At 47.5% G+C, this 20,830-nt stretch overlaps 4 protein-coding genes across 4 annotated transcripts; 1 reads left to right on the plus strand and 3 right to left on the minus strand.

Moving 5' to 3' along the window:
* Positions 1-325: 325 nt before the first annotated feature.
* Positions 326-2,770, minus strand: LOC131293834 (zinc finger protein 467-like). Its single transcript, XM_058321891.1, has 2 exons — positions 2,560-2,770; positions 326-2,492 (listed from the first exon to the last, which is right to left on the minus strand). The coding sequence occupies exons 1-2, from the start codon at positions 2,707-2,709 to the stop codon at positions 669-671; spliced, it is 1,974 nt and encodes a 657-aa protein (XP_058177874.1). The 5' UTR covers positions 2,710-2,770; the 3' UTR covers positions 326-668.
* Positions 2,771-4,000: 1,230 nt separating this feature from the next.
* Positions 4,001-5,646, plus strand: LOC131281244 (protein obstructor-E). Its single transcript, XM_058310515.1, has 3 exons — positions 4,001-4,064; positions 4,980-5,056; positions 5,131-5,646. Exons 1-3 carry the CDS (start codon positions 4,001-4,003, stop codon positions 5,644-5,646), a joined length of 657 nt encoding a protein of 218 aa, XP_058166498.1.
* A 195-nt stretch (positions 5,647-5,841) lies between these two features.
* On the minus strand, positions 5,842-8,061 carry LOC131281662 (beta-1,4-glucuronyltransferase 1-like). The gene is made up of 3 exons (XM_058311009.1): positions 7,826-8,061; positions 6,099-7,035; positions 5,842-6,036 (listed from the first exon to the last, which is right to left on the minus strand). Exons 1-3 carry the CDS (start codon positions 8,059-8,061, stop codon positions 5,842-5,844), a joined length of 1,368 nt encoding a protein of 455 aa, XP_058166992.1.
* Positions 8,062-10,878: 2,817 nt separating this feature from the next.
* On the minus strand, positions 10,879-16,325 carry LOC131283557 (beta-1,4-glucuronyltransferase 1). The gene is made up of 8 exons (XM_058312779.1): positions 15,882-16,325; positions 13,356-13,687; positions 13,072-13,251; positions 12,821-12,983; positions 12,475-12,740; positions 12,235-12,410; positions 12,028-12,161; positions 10,879-11,968 (listed from the first exon to the last, which is right to left on the minus strand). Exons 1-8 carry the CDS (start codon positions 16,221-16,223, stop codon positions 11,771-11,773), a joined length of 1,791 nt encoding a protein of 596 aa, XP_058168762.1. The 5' UTR covers positions 16,224-16,325; the 3' UTR covers positions 10,879-11,770.
* Between the last annotated feature and the right edge of the window lie 4,505 nt (positions 16,326-20,830).

Below are 20,830 nucleotides of genomic sequence, written 5' to 3' on the forward strand. Positions count from 1 at the left end.
TATGAAACGTTGTCCCGTTGGAGTACCCGTACCGACTGAAATCCCCCGTCTAGATTCTATTATTGCTCCCTGCTCGTTGAGTTAGTTAGAGTTAGTCCCTTCCCCTGCGCGGAACTTTTGACACCCGAAATCGTACTCGATCGCTGGGGTTGATAACCACGGACGCACACCGACATTGGACCACCACCATCGCTGGTCCTGATAAGGTTATTGGGCGGACTCTTTCTCTCTTTTCTATCATTATCGAACAATTCAGTCAGTGTTTCGAAGGTGTGTCCAAATAGACCGATGCCGGGTCGCAATATTTGCAATCTTTCTTGTGGTTGTGTTAAGACTGTATTTGAAACACTTTTGGTGTAAATAGACGTTTTTACAATAATCAATTAGCCTAATAATATTAGATCATTACGAAGACTGCTTCTTATTCGATAGTTCATGACAAGCATTGATCAGTTTTAAAATCGTCCCACTTACATACCCCTTACAGCCACGGTACGACGAAGAACTAGAGAGAATTCTGATATTTCCAAGAACTTTTCGAATTTCGAACTAATGCTATTCTGTTTTAAATCTAAAAGATACGAATAACTTAATTCCTCCTATGACGAAAACTATGACACTAAAAGAAGATATTTCCAGTTTGCATCTTAACGCTCCTCCAACGGTGGTCACATTCGACTGGAATCGGGGGCCGCCACATCATTACCGAACATATACAGCATGGAATGTTCCGGCGGCAGCTGGCCGAACTGCTGCTGCTGCTCACGGACCACATTGAATGGAAATGGTGCCGCCGCCGTGGTCGTGGCCACCGGGGTCGACGGTGTGAAAAAACCACCGGGCACGAAAGCACCCGTACAGTGAATCTTCAGATGCGAGGCCAGGGCGCCTTTGCGTTGGAATTTGGCCGCACAGGTGGGACACTCGAAGGATTGCCGCTCGCGCTGGTGAACCCGCTCGTGGCGGTGCAGTTTGTCCTTGCGTGAAAACTTCTTATTGCACGATGTACAGCCGAATGGTTTGACGTCCGCGTGGGTCATGAGATGGCGCTCGAATTCGCGTTTGTTGAGGAACTGACTCTGGCAATGGGGGCACTCGTACGCCCGCCCTGTGTCCTCCGCCGAATGGGTCGTCTGATGCACGCGGAGACTCGTTTCGCTGAGGAACCGTTTCGGGCATTCGGTGCAGTTGAAAATTTTGCTGGACGGTGGCGAAGGAGAGGTGATCAGCGGTGGTGGTGGTGGAGGTGCTGGTGGTAGAGTGGGCGGTTGAGAGATACTCGGGAAATTCGCCATCACTGGATCACTAAGGAGCTCCGATGGGACGGGATTTTCCATCAGCATCTGCTCGAAGGGGATTTGTGAGCCGAAATGAAGTGAGAACGGAGCCATCGGGAAGTCCGAGTTGTTCGATTGCAACATACTGCCTCCAGCTGACAGAAGACCATCGACCGTCGGCGCATCGTGGCCAGCTAACATTTGGCTAAAGCATAGCTGCTGGTGGCTGTAGAGCTTGTCCTTCCGGGCGTAGATATTTCCGCACCGGGCGCACGAAAACTGGCTACCGTGCCCGGAATGGGTCTTCTGGTGGCGCACCAGGTCCGCTCGGTTTGCAAACGATCGGGGACAAAGTTCACACCCGTGCGGTTTCAACCCCGAATGGATGCGCATATGCTTGGTGAGATTCGTATTGCGCGAAAAGCTCTTCCCACACTGATCGCAAGCGAACGGACGGACGCCGGTGTGCACGAATGTGTGCTTTTTCAGATCGGACCGCCGCGGGAATCCCTTATTGCATATGACGCAGATGTACGGCCGTGGGTTCTGGTGCATTTCGCGGATGTGTGAAATCAGCGACAGACGTATGGCGGTCTTGTAGGCACAGTACTGACAGGCAAACGGTGCCAGCAGATCGTGGTCCTGCATCTCGTGCAGCTGACAGGCGGAAGAATCCGCAAACGCCACGTCACAGTATTTGCACGTATAAACGACGGTCTTCTGCGGGGTCGAATTCGTACTGCCGCCTCCGTGCGGTAAGCCATTTGTTGCGTCCTTCGGGAATGTATCACATTTGTTGTCCTCCTCATCATCATCCTCTTCCTCCTCTTCGGCGAGCGAACCGTTGAGATCTTCTTCATCACCTTCCGCATCACTTGCCAACCGTTCCTGTTCGTTGAGTGCCGCACCGGTGGACAGAAGGGAGGTTCCATTTTCCCCGCCGTACGCCGTTTCATCGTGCTGTGGAAGACTTTGATTGGAACTTTCGTAATCTTGAAACGGGTCGATTACGATCATTTCCGTTTCTTCGTCGTCCGACGATTCGACATCCTCCGGATGGTTGCCTTCCGGCAAGCATTCCGCAACACCTGCTCTCAGATCGAGCAGAAGTTTGCGCTCGTTCAACTTGCACTGTTCCCTAAAGCTGGTAAAATCGTCTATTTTGTCCAGGCATTGCTTACATATCCATTTCGGAAGGTTGTCGCACTGAAGAATCTGAAAAACGCAGCAAAGAGTCGATGAGAAAAGGCATGAAGCATAAGGTTAGGTTATTCTAGCTTACCTTCAGTTGGAGAAATTCGTTTATTCGATCGGTCAAGGAATCTGTGTGGGCGTGCTGCACATCGAAGATATCCAACAATTCTTGCTCGTGCCCCAGACAAAGCCGGCAAAGCTGCCTGCTTTGACTGTCCTTCTGGCATTCACTGGTCATTCCTTACCCTGTTTTGCAAACTGTTTAGTACCGCATTTGTAAAACTTCCTGTAGCATCATCCGCCGAGCTACCATTTTCACACCACACGCATTTTCAATATGTTTATTTGGCTTTAAAAAGATTGTAAACAAAAAACTAACGCTATGCAATGACCAAGGTTACTGGAGCGTAGTTGTGTTTACCTGTCAAATCGCTCTATACGACTTAACCTTGGTAGGAACCTCCCAAAATAGTAAATTTGTTAATGACTTTTCGATTGCCGAACCGATTTCAACGTGTGACCCCTCATATGATTTAAATACAAGCAATTTTGTCGAAATTAAACCAATTTTTTGGTGGAGACAATTTACGAAATAAGTTGCAGGTTGACAAATCACTGTTTTTGACGGCTCGCTACGAAATCATCGCCCAGAACTGTCAGTAGAAAACCCTGAAACATCGCAGCTCAATAACATTGGTTTTAAATGTATCGTTTTTCGAGAAAATGAGTTAATCGGAATATTTATTAATTATCGGGAAAAATTTGGTTAGAAAACACAGCTACACAAGAACTTAATAATACGGGGATTGAAAGAACTCACGGTTTATTGACTCAACGGGGAGCAAATAATTCAAATGGAGATAAAAAAAAACCCAACTCCTCATAAATCACTTCTCGAGCATTTCGAGCATCCATTTGCATCTTCGGCGAAAGAAACTTCCCAACCGGTTGGTAAAACCCAAAAATATCAAAAAGTTGCCTCCATAAAATGTCAAGGTCCTGCATTCTATTGGTTGGCGGATTATGTGTACTTCATCGCAAAAATGCATATGACCCTACACAACGCTCTTTGTCGGGTTTGTACAAACACACGTGCCCGCTGCCACCGTTTTAAAAGCAATTGATCACCCACCTACCTGTTTTCCCCCCACCACTGCAGGGAACCGAAATCCCAACCCCACCTGTCTGTGAGGATCGGCACGTTATAAGACGATGACAAATAAATGTCGCTGAATATCTGATGAACCCACGGCGCGACGAGGCACTCCCCCTTCCTAACGTCCCCCGTCCCATGGTCCGATGGTTCCCACAAGAAAAGATTTCCATGCAAACGCACGCCCGATGGAGCGAAGATCATCCACTAAAAGGCGGATGCTGTTCGATTCAGTTTGAATTCATCTCCCAACGGTAACGCAACAGAACAGCTACGAGCGGGCAACCGATTGTTAAAGCCTCGTGATCGACAGAGAATCGAATAGAAACGAACACCCAACGTGCAATAGAACCCTCCGACGTCGAAGAAGATCAACATGTTCTCGAGTGGGAAGATCGCGACGGCGATCGTGCTCTGTACAACGGTGCTGATCTATCATGGTAATTATTTCCACCATTTATTAGAAGTGCCCCCTGCTCCGCATGGTAAACCCTAGTCTCTATCTGAGCTCCAGAAAAACGTCCGATACGAGCGTGACTCCAGCGGAAACGTGTCAAGGACGTGCGTGAGAGTTGAAAATGAATGAAAAGCGAAAGTGATTTTTACCGCAACGAATTATCACTCGGCGGGTGTTGAGGAGAATGGAGGGGCTTGTGGAAGATGTTCTTGAGTGCAATTGTGCAACTTTGCAGGTTTAAAAGAATCGTTGGTGCACGTGCAGTTTGTGCAAATTATTCAGCGCTCAAAGAGATTTTTCTTAAAAAAAGGTTACTAGATGCCGACATGCTGCATTGCATAAGCCGTCTGATGTGCAAAGATGTGATCTTTAGGTGCGCTGCCTCACGATGCCACACCACCCCTGAGTAAAGGGGCATAGGCGCGTGCTGGAGCAGGGGAGGATTGTTTGATCGTACCGGTTTACCTTGGAGCAGGAAGATGCCTCCGTCCCGACGGTATTTTTTTCTTTCTTACAGGCAGACGTGAGAAGTCACCACGGGTGGCATATAAATACCCGCCAAGGTTGAATTTCGGTGCCTTCATTCCTGCATGATCAATGCATGTGTCTTCCATTAGCGGAAGGTGAATTAAAAATTCCGTTCGAAGTTTAGAAAACATTAGTAACACACGATTGACATTGAAATCAGATCAACTCTACTGATGATGATGATTATAATTAGCATAACCGGAAACCGCAATCGTCATCAATCACGCATAAAGCGACAAAATTAAACAAGAATATTTCTGATTAACAGGTTTACCGTTATCACAAAGCATAGGTCCTATAGTGAATCATGTTTAATTCAGTTAACAATGAAATATTTATTTAAAACCGTTCACTTGTATTTACTTCACAGCACAAAGCCAATCTTGCCCGGAGAAGAATGGCCGCTTTCCCGTCTCGGATCAGTGTGACGCATACATCGAGTGTGTGGTACGTCTTTTTATCGCTGTCTTTGGAAAACACAACACAAAATAATGCCACGAATTTCCGCCGTTTTTTGCTAGGATGGAGAACCGAATCGACAACTCTGCCCGGACGGTCTGCTGTTCAACGACAAGGCATCGGTCTTCGCCTACCCGTGCCAGTACCCGATCGACGTAGACTGCGGTAGCCGCACGCGCACCCAACCGGCCATTCCGACGGAGGACTGCCCGCACCAGTTCGGCTACTACAAGGTCGGCGATCGGGCCAACTGCGGACAGTTTAAGAACTGTGCCGGTGGGACGGCGTATGTGCTCGATTGCCCGATCGGGTTGGCCTTCAACTCGGCCACCTATCAGTGCGACTGGGCCGACCTGGTGGAGGACTGCGATGCCGAGGCGTTCCTCGGATTCCGATGCCCCCCGCAGGCGCAAGGACTTGTCCAGCCGGTGCGCTTCTTCCGTGCGCCGGACGATTGCCGGAAGTTCTTCCTGTGCGTGGACGATAGGCCGAGGCTGAACTTCTGCGGCCCGGATCAGGCGTTCAACGAACTCATTAACGCGTGCGATGGAGTTGCCAACGTGACCGGGTGTGCTTAGGGCAAACTTCTCCGGCGGATGTGTTTAATCTAAAAGTTCACTAATACTCGATTCTATACGTGCTATCCCTTCTATTTTTAGTAATGTGTAACGCGTGTGAATAAAAAAATAGTTGGTCACATGCTCAGGATTTGTTATTTGTTTGACTAGAACAAAGTTTGCCCATCGATGAGACGATTGTCAGGATCAGTGTCCTTATATAGCACAACCTTCTAAATCGCCGTATAGCGCATGGATCTCTTTGGCAATCGTTCGCCGGATGAAGGTCCGTTGTTTGGCTTGCTGTGGCGGCCGGTTTGCTTGTTTGATTGATTTTATGCCCGGCCGATGCACCAGAAAGCCATTATCCAGAACGTGAAAGTCGTATCCGAGGATGCACATGATGTATCCCTGAGGACGATGGGTGGAAATTAGAAAGGGAAACAATGGTTTAAAGAGAGTCATTAACTTACCTGCGTCATTTTATCCGCCTTGCCTTCCCAGCTGAGCCGCTCATCGTACTGCGGTTCGTGCTTCGTGCCAACGTAGATCGGTTCCCACTGGGAATAAGCGCCCAACCGCTTGGAGGTCGTCTGTATGTCCATCGTGTAGTCGTACTTGAGCACACCCAACCATTCCGCATAGCCCGGCACCGTGTGGCAGTTGGAGCAGATCTTTTCGTGAAACTTGATCGCCTCACCGCGCTGCAAGGCATCTAGCAGTTCACCCTTATCCTCTGGGACGGGCATCCCTTCGGCCACCTCAAACACCGGCAGCACGTAAACACTGGGACTGTGTAGAGTGTACTGATAGAACGGGTGGGCGATCATACGCAGGAACATCGGTATAAAATCCGGGTTCGGGTAGAGCTCGATGTCACTCGCAAGGACGAAGTGGGTCAGTGCCGAACTGCGTGCCAAATTGCGGCCCACGTTGACCGGGTAGGTGAGATTATTTACCACACGAAACGAATCCACTCCAACCTCCGCGTCATAGAGTACGTTCCACAGGGTTGTAGTGTTGGAGCAGTCGAGTGGAATCGTCAACAGTTCCCGATAGTGGCTGATGGGACGTTCCGGTAGATGTTCGACACCGAAGTAAAGGTGAAAGCTGACATATTGACGCACCAGCAGCCGGCGTTCGTGACACTCCAGAAGGTAGCGTATTAGTTCTACCGTCCGATCTAGGTCGGTGCCGGGCGCGTACAGGGCAACGCTGAGTGGAGCGCGCCAGCGTTCCAACAGCGGTACCACGTTGTCCAGGAACGTGTAGTCACCGTGCGTGGTGTAGGTGATGGTTTCATAGCACTCGATCGGTTGCTGTGCGGCCACAATGTTACGCAACGCATAGTAGTTCCCGTGCGTTTCCAGCTGGAAATCATTCTTCTGAGTATTGCAGTTCAGTATGGTTCTGAAAGGCGTAAAGAAACGATCAAGATGTTAATTGATTCGACCGACCTACAGTGGTGGAAATTCCTACCAGTGCACCTTCGTTTATAAAATTTCCTCGCAATGGCGTTGCAAAGTGTTAAAAAAATATAGAAACCGATATTCATCAAGTACTTAAACAATTCTGGAGAGAATTGGGTTTATCCGATTATGTGGGGAAGAATGCACTGCTGTAAATGCTTGGTCTAATACTAAAAATTTACAATTTTTTTCAGTACGGCACTGTCCGAACCAAATTAAACTATGGTTGTAAGTATTTTGCATCAGCAACTCGCAAATTATTAATTCATAGAGGGTATAGAATGCAACCGTCAACATTCGGATTGCTTGGATTGCAATGAATTAATTTTTACTTGTTACTGTATGTTTTTAATGTTTCTACCATTTCTTCCACAAGATTGTGGGTATTTCAATCATCCGGTTAAGACCCGAATTGACGAAATACCTGCCCTGAAAATTCTACTGATATTTGTGCAAATATTAAAGATAATGCAGGCGCACTTAAAGCTGTTCCAATCAGTGTCCATGCCTCCTTGATTGGCTCGAATGCAAGCAACGTAAAGGCGAATGATCGGCGGCAATGAATTCTTATCACAAAGTCACGCGGATAAGGGTAGCGAAAGGGTTGCAACGGATGCGATAAAATGGATAGTTTTACGGCCATTCGTCGCGCCAGCTTGTGATAAGAGCGTGTTACTCATAACCTTTCCGAATTTTCCCAACAATCTTGAAAACCCCTGTTTGGAACTTACTTTAGTCGACGCAAAAGTGCTTCGTAGGATGCCTCATCCGTCGGATATTGGTGGTTCTTCGAGCGATCCGATGACGATCCCGGCTGGTAGAAGTAGCCCATTAGGCAGAACAGCACGAAAAACACTACCACCAGCAGCAGCACCGTCCGGAGCACGGTCGAACGGCGGGCAACCATGGCAACATCGTCTTTCGTACGCAGCGGCTTATAGTTGGCCGTGCTACCGACTCCCGTCATCGGATGGTCTGCACTGTGGGAGGTCAAACTACCCCTCGCGTGGAGGCAGGACGGTCACGTCACCAACCGACCGGATTCGCTGTGAGACTAACACTGACGCTTGACTTAAACGGTTTCACGGCGCCACCTTACGCACCTTCTACTCGCTGGCGCCCACCACCGGCGGCAAATCTGTTATCAATAGCACAACACGCCGTGCCGTCCACCGCACGAGAGTGATCTCGATTGAGTTGGCAATTGTTGGTGTTCGTTGAGAGAGAAAATATCGCGAACCCCGCGAGACGGAGACGTCCGTCCTAACACGTTGATCACGCCAGTTGAACAAGCACTTTACGAATAACGCGATCTGTTAGCACCATTGAAAGCGTGTTTGATCAAACAGACCTTCCCACCATCGAGTGGTTGGGATTTTCTCCAGCTACACAGTCCGGCACGGGAGGTTGTTCACGAATGACTGTACACGATGTATCAGATGGCAAAAGTTCAACGCCAACTTCGTTCTTCGTTCATATCGTCAAATACGTCTGCAGTTATCGAATTTGTTTCCGATAAGATAAGCCCACGAAAAGGACTCATACAGCGATAGGTAATTTACGACCCCTATAGGTTCGCTTGTCTCGTGCAGATATTACATTGGGCCACAATAGAAAGCATGTCATCATGCGTCAGCAACTTGTGAGACCACGCAGTCCACATACGATGAATGAAAATGGTAGAAATTTGTTTTCTTTAAAAAAAAGGAACACTTCTATGGAAATACATTTATTACTCGCAGGGTTGTTTGTTGCATGTTGTTGTGGCTATCCAATATGTTCCCGCGATTTCTTTTCTCGCCTATCCTTCGGCTACCGTACCAGTGTGTCTTAATTCCATCTCCATTGTGGCAGAATCTATTTGATGGCCTCGTCACCCTTTCACCCTTTCTTCTCTGTACACATTTTACATCCCTTCGGTCCACGATCGGATCTTGCAAACGCGTTTTAGTAAAAACCAACGTAGAACATGACGTAGAGCGACGAAACTAATGCGCCTATCAACTAACTAAAGGTTACTGAAAAACTATGTCAGTTTATGTACAGAATATTGTTATTTGTTCAACTTCAAAGCTTCAACTTAAATGGGGTTCAGTTTAACTCAATTCTTCGACTTAGAATGCCCCCTTCTAGGAAGTTCGAGTTTGCTTGACCCGCGGTTTGAAAGTGGTCAATAAAGAGAAAAAAGATGAAACTAATGCACTTTATCTTATTTCCTGCACATTTTCTTCTCCTGCAACTAACTAACTACGAAATTGCAAAGATTTGCGTATCAATTAATCAGTATAACTCCTACTATGTACAAAAGCTAACGTAACTAGTGCAAGAAGAAAATAAACCGTACCATTTCGAACTAAAACCGTTCAAAATATTCCGCATATTGTTTTGCTTAATGGTACCGGGGCATTTGTCCTCCTGTGACTGGTCAGGGGTTTGCTAGCGGTGGACCTTCCAAGAAAGTCAACGGTTCGTTGAGATTAGCGTTTTTCTTTGCCCTTCCTCATCCTAAAGATTCTCGCTTGGTTAGCTCGGCTCGACATTGTTCCTGCATTTTTTTTTCCACCTAAGGGTAAATTTCCTTCCGACTCTTCGATTCTGCTCGTTTGGTTTCATCCATCGTTCATGAACGAGTTTGTTTTTTCGTTTGCATGTGTTTCACAAATATTCTTCAATACGAATAAGGCACTTTCTATGGAGAAGTCAAATAAAACACCTACTTGAGAGATGTGTGTACCATCGTGTAGTGTTGTTGTCCGTTTGGTTTTGTTTCTAAATTCTATTACCGTTAGTATTGCGCATTCGTGATAGGGGATTGTTTGTTTCTTATCAACAAAATGAAGAGATAGAGAGAGAGAGAGTTAGAGATGGTTGTAAATTTAAAATTCATTAAAGTGATGCAGTGCTAGTCATGCAAAGGAGAGTAGACATGTGCTTGTTTTTTTTATATCGGGTAAAGAATGTGTTAGAGATAAATAGCTATTTTATCACGCTACAATGCTTATTGTTTGGATATGTTACTAGTATTTTTCGTTTGCATATTTGCTCGAACGTCTGCTTCGTGCGATAAGATAACAAAGTTCTACATTTCTAATTGCGTCAGCTTTTGGGGCTTGTTATACGAAGCGTTAATGGACGACCATCGAACGTTGTGTAGTACATCTGAAAACAACCCGAAATGTGATTTTTCCATTAAACTGTTTCCACAATGGATAAATAAAAGCTGTGCATCGTAAAAAAACTCATATGTCTTTGAAAACAGTGCAAAGCGGAAAGGCATGTATCTTTACAAAAGCACTACACACGAAACTATATCAATCATTCATGAGCAATAGTTTAGGGTAAGATTCTTGTTGCTTTAAGAAGTTTTCCTTGTGTTTTTTTGATTGCATTCCTTTAAAACGTGTCATATTGTTTTCTATGTTACTTTTTATCTATATTCTCTCTTTCCTCGATCCCTCAAAAAACAAACTAAAAATGTTATCAATAAGGTGTATGGGTTTTCCTATCCTAATACACCTTTATGCGAGCTTTTAAGGATTGTAAAATGTCTAATGTTTTTCCTTAACGTTTCTTTTGCATCTTCACCTCGTCCTTCGTCATTGGTTGGTCGTTCGTTATTAAATTTCCTTTTCTATTTAATTTGAGTTACACTAACTCCGGTTGGTAACTGAAATAACTGGATCGTTTGTGAAGATGTGTAATGCCATCTTCAAGAAGGTATGATGTATGATGAGAGTAGCATGTAAAAGGGAATAGGCTTGTTTTGAGAAGCATGTTTGGGGGAGTAGGAATACCAAATGCAACCGTATTTGATGGATTCATGTGTTGTGTTTGTATTCCGTACGCATTTTCTATCACATCCAGCATCATTCTGTTTCATCCTCATTTTATCCACATTGAATAACACGAAACATTGAAATGACTATGCTTGTTGGGTGCTTCACGGGGTGCAACAACAATACGGGGGGGGGGGTCTCTTCCGATCCTTTGCTGCGACGAGTGAGTCGAATCGAAAATGACTATGACTGGGGAAAAGTGTGATTTTTGCTTCTAAATTTACCTCACATTCAGATCTTCACAATATCGTGGTTTTTACACACTAGAGATTTGTTGTTGACGCAGTTTAAAATTAAATCATAACTAATAAAAGTGTTCTCATATAATATCACTTGTACGGGGCCCCGTTCCAGTCCCCCGACAGATCTTCCAATTGCTGCGGGGACACTCTGGCCACCACTCGGGACAGTCGTCCCAGATGGCGTCGAGATGAGTTTGTCCCTCACTCTACTTGTTCCCCTCTTACGTGTACATACTTACATAAAAATACGCAAGATTCTTATACCCTGTAGACTCCCCTGTTCGCTGCAAGGCCATGGACCATGCGCTCATCATCGGCGTCGGCGACGGATGTAGCCTTTCGGTTTGCCCTTCTTGCGCCGGCTACTGACGTGCGGCCGGTACGGTAGTGCACCGTCGCCCGATAGCGGCGAGATCACCGACAGCGAAGACCATCCTCCCGAGGATGATGAGATCATGGTCCGCGAGCGTCTACCACTTAGAACACTACCACCACCACCACCTGCATGATTACTAGCACCATTACCACCATCACCACCATTAGTACTATCGCTACCAGCACGGTCGTTGGCCTTATACTAATGTTGTTTCCCCTTCAACTATACAGCACAGCCCTTGCGCGTTCCGTACATGACCTGCAGCTCCGGGTAGATGATCTTCTTGATCAGCTGGTTGGTTTTCGCCGCCAGCATGGCGCGCTTGGGGTCCTTCTTCAGGACCTTGATGCCCGGCTTGTGCACCAGGAAGCCATTGTCGAGTATGTGGAAGTCGTAGTCGAGGACACAAAGCGCATAACCCTGAAGCGAAACATCGGCAATTAGTAAAACCTCTCATATCATGTTAGTTTCCTTCTTACTTGTGTCATTTTATCACTCTTCCCTTCCCAACTTAATCGTTCGTCGTAGTGCGGGTCAGCGTGCGTTCCAATGTAGATTGGTTCCCAGTGCACGAAGTAACCGATACGTTTGCCAATATGAAACACGCCCAAATCTGCAACCACAAACGAAGGGAGATTAATTAAACCCCGAACGATGCTCCGGTGTATGTAACGTGAGCCCATTACCATCGGTTTCGTTGGCTGCTATCCATTCCTTGGACTTCGGCACTCCGTGACAGCTGGAGCAGACACGCTTGTGGAAGGGAATCGCTTTACCGCTGCGCAACAGCTCCTGCAGCTCCGCCTTATCCCGTGGCACCGGTGAACTATTATCTACCTCAAATATCGGCAGTGGAAAGACTCTGAAAGAGCAGAAGGGTGTTATAAAATCGTTTCCAGATTGTTATACATACACCTACTACATACCGTGGATTCTTGCGCTGCAGAACGGGCTCGTTCCGCGCGATCATTTCGAGAAATTTGTGCACTAAGCCCGGATTGGGATACAATTCGATATCGCTAGCTAGGAGAAAGTGCGTCATCGCTGCATCGCGTGCAATGTTGCGACCGACGTTGACGGGATAGAGCAGCTTCTTCTGCGTCTTGTACAGCTGCGCCGCGGACACGTTGAAGTACGGTACCGCGAGCGAACAGTTGTACGGTGTGTCTAATACTTGATTGTGTTTAGGAACCTGGAAAATATTTAACAATTGTATTAGTTCTCTCACTTATCCTCCAGTTAGTTCCGAAGAAGGGCGTTCAAAATACTTACAAATTTTGGAATATGTTTACTACTAAAATAAATATGAAATGTGACAAACTGTCGCACTAAATGACTCTCTGGTATGCAGTCTCTTAAATATTTTATCGAATTGATCGTGGGCACAAAATCCGTACCGGGCGCATGAAGCGCAAGGCTAACTGGGGCATTCCACCTGTGCGGAAGAGAGAGAGAGAAAAGGGAAACGGTTCAGGTTAGTTCCATTCGTTCCTGGGCATTCGACCATTGGCATTCGGTTCTACCTTTCCAGCAGTGGAACTAAATTGTCCAGAAACGTGTAGTCGGCGTGTGTTGTGTAGGTGATTGTTTCGTAGCACCGCAGGTCACCGTGTTCGGCTCGGATGTAGTTCTGCAGCACCCAGAAATCGCCCCGCTGGCCGATGTACGGCTCATAGTCGCGGTCATGACAGTTTAGCTGGGACCTTCAGGATGCACAAGAGGGGGTGGGATAGAGAGCACAATGGGTTGGGGTCAACAACGGGGTTCTTTTCCGTTTGCGCGAGGTATCTATCGGATTTCTACTTACCGCAACTTGGCATCCAAATCCATGGAAGCGGTGGTGGAGAAGATGTCACTACCGTTCAGCACACCCGTGGCCGCCGCTCCTGGCACTCCGCCGCCGCCACCACCGGCCGCCATCTGCTGGGCCTGATCCTGGTAGAGCATATCCAGCTTCCGGACGGTGTTCCTCTCCGTTGGCACATCGAAACGACTATCGTCTACGTTACTGTTATCTACATCTCGAGTTTCTGGCATCGCTTGCTCCTGCTGCTGCTTTTGCTGCGGCGTTCCTCCTGCCACGAACTGATGCTGCTGCTGCTGCTGCTGGGACGGTGCGGCCACTTCCTGAACACCGATCTGCAATCATATCAGGGGGGGGAACAACGGATTGCATCAATCATATCGTCTCTCGCTTTTGTGCGACGCTCACACGCAACGAGTGTCGTCGTTGGTGACCCAATTTCCGTTCCGTTCGTGCCGCTTGACTGATGAAGTCACGTCCACAAGCAATGGCCGAATGCCAACCGATGCTAATGCCCCTCCCTCCCCCGCTATATCTCTACCTAATTTCCTTCCGCAGCCGGAGCGCGTACCTTATCCTCATTTGTCATCGAAGGCACACTAAATGATGCCTTGCACGGTGACACACTAAGCCAGGGAGGGAGGAGGATTCTTCGCCGTTAAACGGTCTTCCCCGGTGAAGGTTGCCACTACACTCTCCAAAAAGACACATAAATATGAACTTCGCACCGCAAACGCTTAAGAAAAGCTTTCCATCGGTCATGTCACGGTCATTTATATTCCCCGGGGAACAAGCTGGCATTCCCCCGGTGCATACTCCGATGTCGCATTGGCAACTTAATTCCGAGTGCACAAAATCTCTTTGTCCACCACCATCTCCACATCCACCCTTTTTGCATAATTGATAGCGCTCGCGATTTCGATGTCGCGAATCTGCAACGGCCCGAGAGAGCTTTCGGGCAAATATTTATCATCTGCTATTGCCTGATGTTGGCCCGGCCATAAGACGTACATGCTTACCACCGGGGGGCGGACGCAATGCAGAGCAGCGTCCGGTGTTCGTGATGTCGGATTCCGGACCGAAAACTGCCGCACGCGGGAGGATTACGGTTAATATGTCAAACGACCCGGTCGAGTGAATTCCGTGTGTCGTGCGATAGTGTTCGCACAAAAGGAACGCGGCGAAAAGCACAGTTAGCCGACACCGCCACGAATCAGGTGTACAACGACAGCCAACGAGGAAAAGAAGAGAAATCTGTTGGCCAAAAAATGTGCGGTTTGCCATTTCCGATCAGACCGCCCGAAAAATGTGTCCTAAAAAATGCCACTTTGACGATCAAGTTGATTCCGAATTCCAGCACTGGCTAAAAAAAGGAAGGAAGGAAAATTTGTTACGTTGTGGTGTTTCCGATTGCATCGTGTTTTTCTCTCGTGGCACTAATTGGGATAAGAACGTAGGAGAAACCTCTACTTTTAGGATTTTTTTTTACTTTTGATGAAGACGTTCTTTCGCTGCTCGTGGATTCATAAAATATGTCGTTTCGCGAAACCTGGCGAGTTTTATCGTCCCAGTCTATGCATATTCGTCAGCTCGATCAAAATCCGCATCAAAGATGGATGATGGATTCCGAAGAATCAACGCAGAAGTTTTTATTATATCCGTTCGAGGTCGAGCATTGGAAATACGAGTGATAAAATGAATCGGGCCATCTAAAAAACATGCAAAAATAACCAGTTTTTGAATGTGTTGAAAAAATCGAGGGATTTCATGGGAGTGGTACAAACAAGAACTATCGCTTGATTAAATTTTCTCATTTTAAATGGAAGCATAGAATTCCGGAATCATGAACTCTACCGCTCAATAAACGAGCGGATTCACTGTTTGAATATTCATTAGCATTTCCCATTTCTAACTCTCGTTCCTCCAAACCAACAACCGACTGTGAGTTCTTTAGCTTGGAGTAGAGTAGAAAAAGGCCTCGTTCTAATGCCACCTTCCCCAAACGAATGCAAGAGGCAAAACACGATGCAATTCTGGAAACCGAACCTCAACGCAATCATCTCACGTCGGACAGACGGTCCGACGGCACCATTAGTCATTTATACCATTTACGACCACGAGCCGCGCCGCTGTTGAGTGGCGCAGATTGCGGACCTTCGCGACGACGCGACGGATTTGGAGTGATTCAAATGCAACTGTCGTTACCACATAAAACGGTCCAAAAACAGATCCAACAGAGTGATGTGCTGTGGAAAAAGGGGCCACAGACGGGGAGCCCCACAATGACCATGGAAGGCATTATATGGCCGTACACTACACCACGCGGGGGAAAATCTCCGTGGCGAGGTTTTGCCACCACGTGGACGAGAAACATTAACCTTCATTAAGCGACCGACCTATGGCCGTTGCGCCTCACGTGCCCGTGGATGTGGGGGATCGTTTTTCATCCTCACGTGACACGTCCCCTCTTTGGCCGCTCTTTGGCGAAAACGTTAACCTTGCGGCGTTAGGGCGTGGGCCAAAACTTACCCCATTTTCCTGAATTTTTAATATTAAACTACTCTGCGCCTGTTCGGGTGATTGCTGATGCTGCTGCTGTTGCTGCTGTTGCTGCTGCTGAAGAAGCTGCTGTTGCACGAATATCTGCTGCTGTTCCTCCAATATTCGCTGCTGCTGATGTTGCTGCGCCGTCGGATTGTATGGCTTGTACTGGGCCGCGGAGGATGCGGGCTGCTTGAGCACCTCATCGGAGATGATGTAGGCCGGTCCGATGGCAAAATTGCCGCTCCCGATCAGCAGGTGGCTGCCGATGTACAGCACCACCGCCACATTGATCAGGATGCTGCAGCGCAGGAGCCAGTTGCGACGCATTCTGATGACGTTTGGGAGCTTCAGTTTGGGGCCGTTTAGTGTTTACTTGGGGTGCACCGGAAAAAAATAGCTTTCAGACACTGCTGCAGGCGTCTCTCTAGTAGAAGCTACCGATCGGCGAAATGTAGCGTGGAGTTTAGCAGTTGATTGAGATTCCGAAGGATAGTTTTTCCGTTTGGTCCAACAATCTGGCAGCGTTGAAGAGGGAAGGGAGAGCGAAGGGCCTCGTTGACTTGCTGCGTGCACCACAGACTGGCAAACGGCGATGTGCGCCAAAGACAGAACTTCTAGTCCGTTCGGTGGCAGATCCGATTCCGTAACATTCGACACCTCCACGGCTCAGTCTCCGTCTATGGCGGTCCGGGGCTTCACGGTCTCGCACGAAACTTGCATGCACAAATCTATGTCATCGTTTTTAATATCGTGTTCCAATTTCTGTCGCGGTACGTGGCACGGAATTCCAATTCCCACCGATGAATCTGCAAAGGGACGATAGAGAGAACACCAGAAACGCGAAATCAGTAAGACACGTACTTCCACGTGCGAAACGAGAGGCTGGGGGAATGGATTATCATTGTCGTAGCAGTTTGACTGTGTAGAACCATGTTTTTTTTCTCTTCCCTTTTTCGATCTCCACTCTTTCAAATGTCAGTTCCGCAAGCAATTGATTCATCATCTCTATTGAACCATCGAGGCAGGGGAGACTGGGTTGCCGAGATTCTGACTCAATGGTACAATCGTGTGTTGAGGCACTGGGGGAAGCAATGGCGATTTCCTGCGCCAACGAAGGGAATTAAATACCGGCCAATGGCTACGAAACTAAATTCACGGCAAGTGATGTCAGCGAGCACGAAGTTAGCGAATGCCTGCGCGCGGAAGAGCTAACACAACACAGCATCATAATAACTTTGCGATCAGACGATCTACAATTTCGACGTTTGACTAACCGTCCATTCGTTAACCCTTTTACCATGTTTTTTTTTTTTTTAATATACACCGGATGAGCCATCGCGTTTTACATTCCTCGGTGGCTTCAGTAGCCTTGAGAAGCCTTCGTTCTTCCTCGGGAATAGGATGATACACGCAACATAATCATCGCTAACGGTGATGTCATCGTCGAAACGACGACAACTAAACACTTCTCGGTTGAGGTTAAGGTTGAAGGGGGCAAGTGGTTGCACGTTAACACATCCCGACGAGCCTTAAAAAAAAACAACTACAAAACCACAATTGGTGGTGCCATCAGTCACATAAAATGGCTGCTAATTATCTTCAAAGTTTTATGTTAGAGATATGAGTAAAGGTCAACAGGATGAGTTTCTGCTTTCCGTCAAAGCATAATGACAGTTTTTTTAACATCCCAAAAAGGAATGGAAAAACATCTAAAAGGCAAACCCAACTAATTAGCGCGTCGAGATGAACTTACAAAAAAGCGACTATCCTTGGCAAACGGGACGGAGGAAAAGTCCACCAATTTTCCCAGCGCGCTTCGATGCGCAACAACACAAACAACCGATAAAACCGTCCATAACACAGCTAATGTGCGAAAATGCGCGTCTCATAAATGCCAATTTAAGGGAATGCTCGGCGCCCAGGACGGCCACTTCACTTCCACGCTTCGGTGACCATTTTCCACGGCCACGAGAGAGACAGAGAAAGGAGAACGAGGAACGGAATGGACAACGGCAGTTAAAAGATTTCCAACACGGAGCAACAAGGGAAGTACGGAAGCTTTTCCTTAAAAAAAAAAAAAAAAAACGAACGAAAGAATGGGTGAAAGAATGAGCGTTAAAAGGCCGAGAAAACAATGAAAGTATTCAAACTCCCAGCCAACAAGAAGCCTGCACCTTTCAATGCACCTTCTTGCATACGGGTTGTGTAATTATGAGACAAGATACTGCTGCAATCTGATTAAGGAAAAGTATTCCTAAACTCCCAACATGACGCTGTGGGTGGCAACAGCAAGCGAAGAGGCGAAACGTAAAAGCTTCTTGTCTATGCTGCTGCCCGTCTAGCCGATGAACGCGATTTCATGGCGCCAGGCTGGCCTGAGAACAACCTACTCCCACCGCGTCATTTTCCGCGAGACATTTTTACACGCAATGTGAGAACCGCGCCACGCCAAGGCGCAAGACGAACTCCAGACGAGAATGATAAATTGCTGTCGATCGGCAACGGTACACTCCGGTGTAACTGCAATTGCACTTTGAGGTCTACCTCACATGTGCACCGATTCGTGGCGCGAACTCTACAAATCTCACACCGAAAGCCTCCCCTACCTTGTGACGGGGTAGGGTCAACGAAGTGCCCTGAACTTGAATCACCACAAGAAACGACACACATGTCTTAGCGTTAAGCCTCTAGGTCTCGACTGCTTGGGGGCATTAGGACACGTTCGACCCGACCGACCCGCTCGGAGCCGTTTAGTTGGTACGATGGGCACGTTTGAGATTTAACGGCCGTCTCGCTAAAGCCACAAGTCGTCTCGCAAAAGGCCAAACCCCCCTCCTCCCGGTCTTTCGACAAATCTGTTCCATCTGGTGAGTCGGTCATTCGAGTTAGTGGATATGCGGTGCTCAAAAAGGACACGTAACCAACCCAACAGGTGGTTCATTCGTTTACGAAGAAAAAAAAAAGAGGCAAGGGCCTACGTTAGATAAATGATTCTCAAGCAGCGTGCCTCATGATGCTGTGTTATCATTTTCTTTGTTGTCAGGATAAAAAGAAACAACCTTTTCCAAAGTGAATGAAGTGTGTCCCCTTTTTAAAAGTATTAATCCCGCACTCCTCCCTTGGTGCCGGTGTGTTCTTGTGGCGTCATTTCGATTTATCACTCACCATTTCCATTGATTAGCCCCGAAAAACGATGACGAGCGAAACATGTTTGCACAATGTTTCCAATTAATCTTAGGATTGAACCCCCCAACCTGCCGGAATAACGGAACCAGCCGAGGACCCGATCGATGATGTGGGTCGGTCGTGTAGGCGTAAATTTTAACCAGCGCCATGCCGCTACCTTTTTCTTTTTGCTCTCTTTTCATCTGGTTTGACATGTGTCAGCATCAGTGGCGTGGACGATGATGTTGGCGGTGGGAAAAGTCGGGGACCTGCCTTTGACTTTCGGCTACGGACGGCAAAAGTGAGGCGGACTTTCTTGTGGAACTTTTCCAGCTCCGTCCCGAGGAGAAAAACATGCTGGTTTATCCCGGTGCCTTTTAGTACCGTATGATAAGCGGAATTGTATGCTTTACACCAAAAACTTTAGTTTAAAAGGTAAAACCAACTTCTAAAAACAGTTGTATACGGTTCTCTGACCCTTGCGGTTGAGTGACTCATGTCCACTAGTGGATTAAAAAGTACAATTCCGACAATGTAACCAATCAACTTCATACCACCATTCAGTCGTATAGCGTCGTTTCTGCTTCGCGAGCATGAAGGTAATTGTTTGCGATGCGATATCACGTATCTAAACGGGTCCACGGGTGTATCATAAAATATTGAAAGGCTAGCTGTGGTGGTCACCGTACGTCACAGCCGGCTCGACAACGATTCTGTCAACAGATCGTCATTCTTTTCCAAATTGACCCCCGCTATTAAGGTAACCTTTTTTCCATTCACCTCTGCCAATATTTAGCGACCGGAAAGTGACTGCATAATATGGCCAGGGACCGGACCGGAGCACATGGTGTACATGGTCAGTTGTGCAAATGTTTGACGCTCAGTCTGCCCGCCAGAACACGAACGAAGAACGGGACAGATCAATGTCAAGTGGCAATGAGCGAGAAGGTCCGCGTGGTGTGTCCATCCTGTTTGGTCGTTTTGTTCTGTTGATCCCTTCGGCGGGGACACCAATCATCGGCACGACGGCACGGTATTATCAACGGAGCGTCGTCGCCGTTGCATTTGTCGCTTCCTGTTTGTGCTGCACTTAGGCTGATTGAATGTTTGTCTCGCGCCGGCTGAAGTTCCAATAAAAACCGCCGGATATTATTATCCTCAGCCCGAAGCCCAGTTCAATGGATTGAACCGATCAATGTGAAGTTGAGTGTGTGTGGCTACAGTTTGTGATTATTCACAATCCGTGAGAACATCGCGTGAGATCATCAATGTGAAGCTACCTTGAGCAAATCTGCAAATCGAACAAAGCAAAGCATCAATTCTTTCGATAGTGGCGTCACGAACCTCTACGAACCTTTTCTTCTTCCTTCTAATGCACCCGCTGCTGATGATGCATTCGGTACCAGCCGAGGCCCTTCGAGGGCACATCAGTTCGACACGGCGGCGGCGGAAGTACGAGGGTACGCTCTCGGCTCAAGGACGGCGTCGACGAGAAAGGGAACGCGCGACGTTCTTCCTAGTTCCGGCCCACGCTCAGCAGGTGCTGACAACGATGGTGGTGGTGATGGTCGTGGTGTGCGTGCTGCTGATAAGCTGGATGACAACGGGACGACCGGCAACAATGGCGCTGACAGCAATTACAATCCATTTGTCTCCAACGACCGACTGCCGGATACTGTTTGATTTCAATCGAACTCACTTCCGGGAGGACGACTTGCAGTGGGAACTAACTCTGCTGCAAAAAAAAAAAGAGGAGACAAGCAAAAGAG

This window comes from Anopheles ziemanni, chromosome 2 (assembly GCF_943734765.1).
Source record: "Anopheles ziemanni chromosome 2, idAnoZiCoDA_A2_x.2, whole genome shotgun sequence".
In the NCBI taxonomy this organism is placed as follows: Eukaryota; Metazoa; Arthropoda; class Insecta; order Diptera; family Culicidae; genus Anopheles; species Anopheles ziemanni.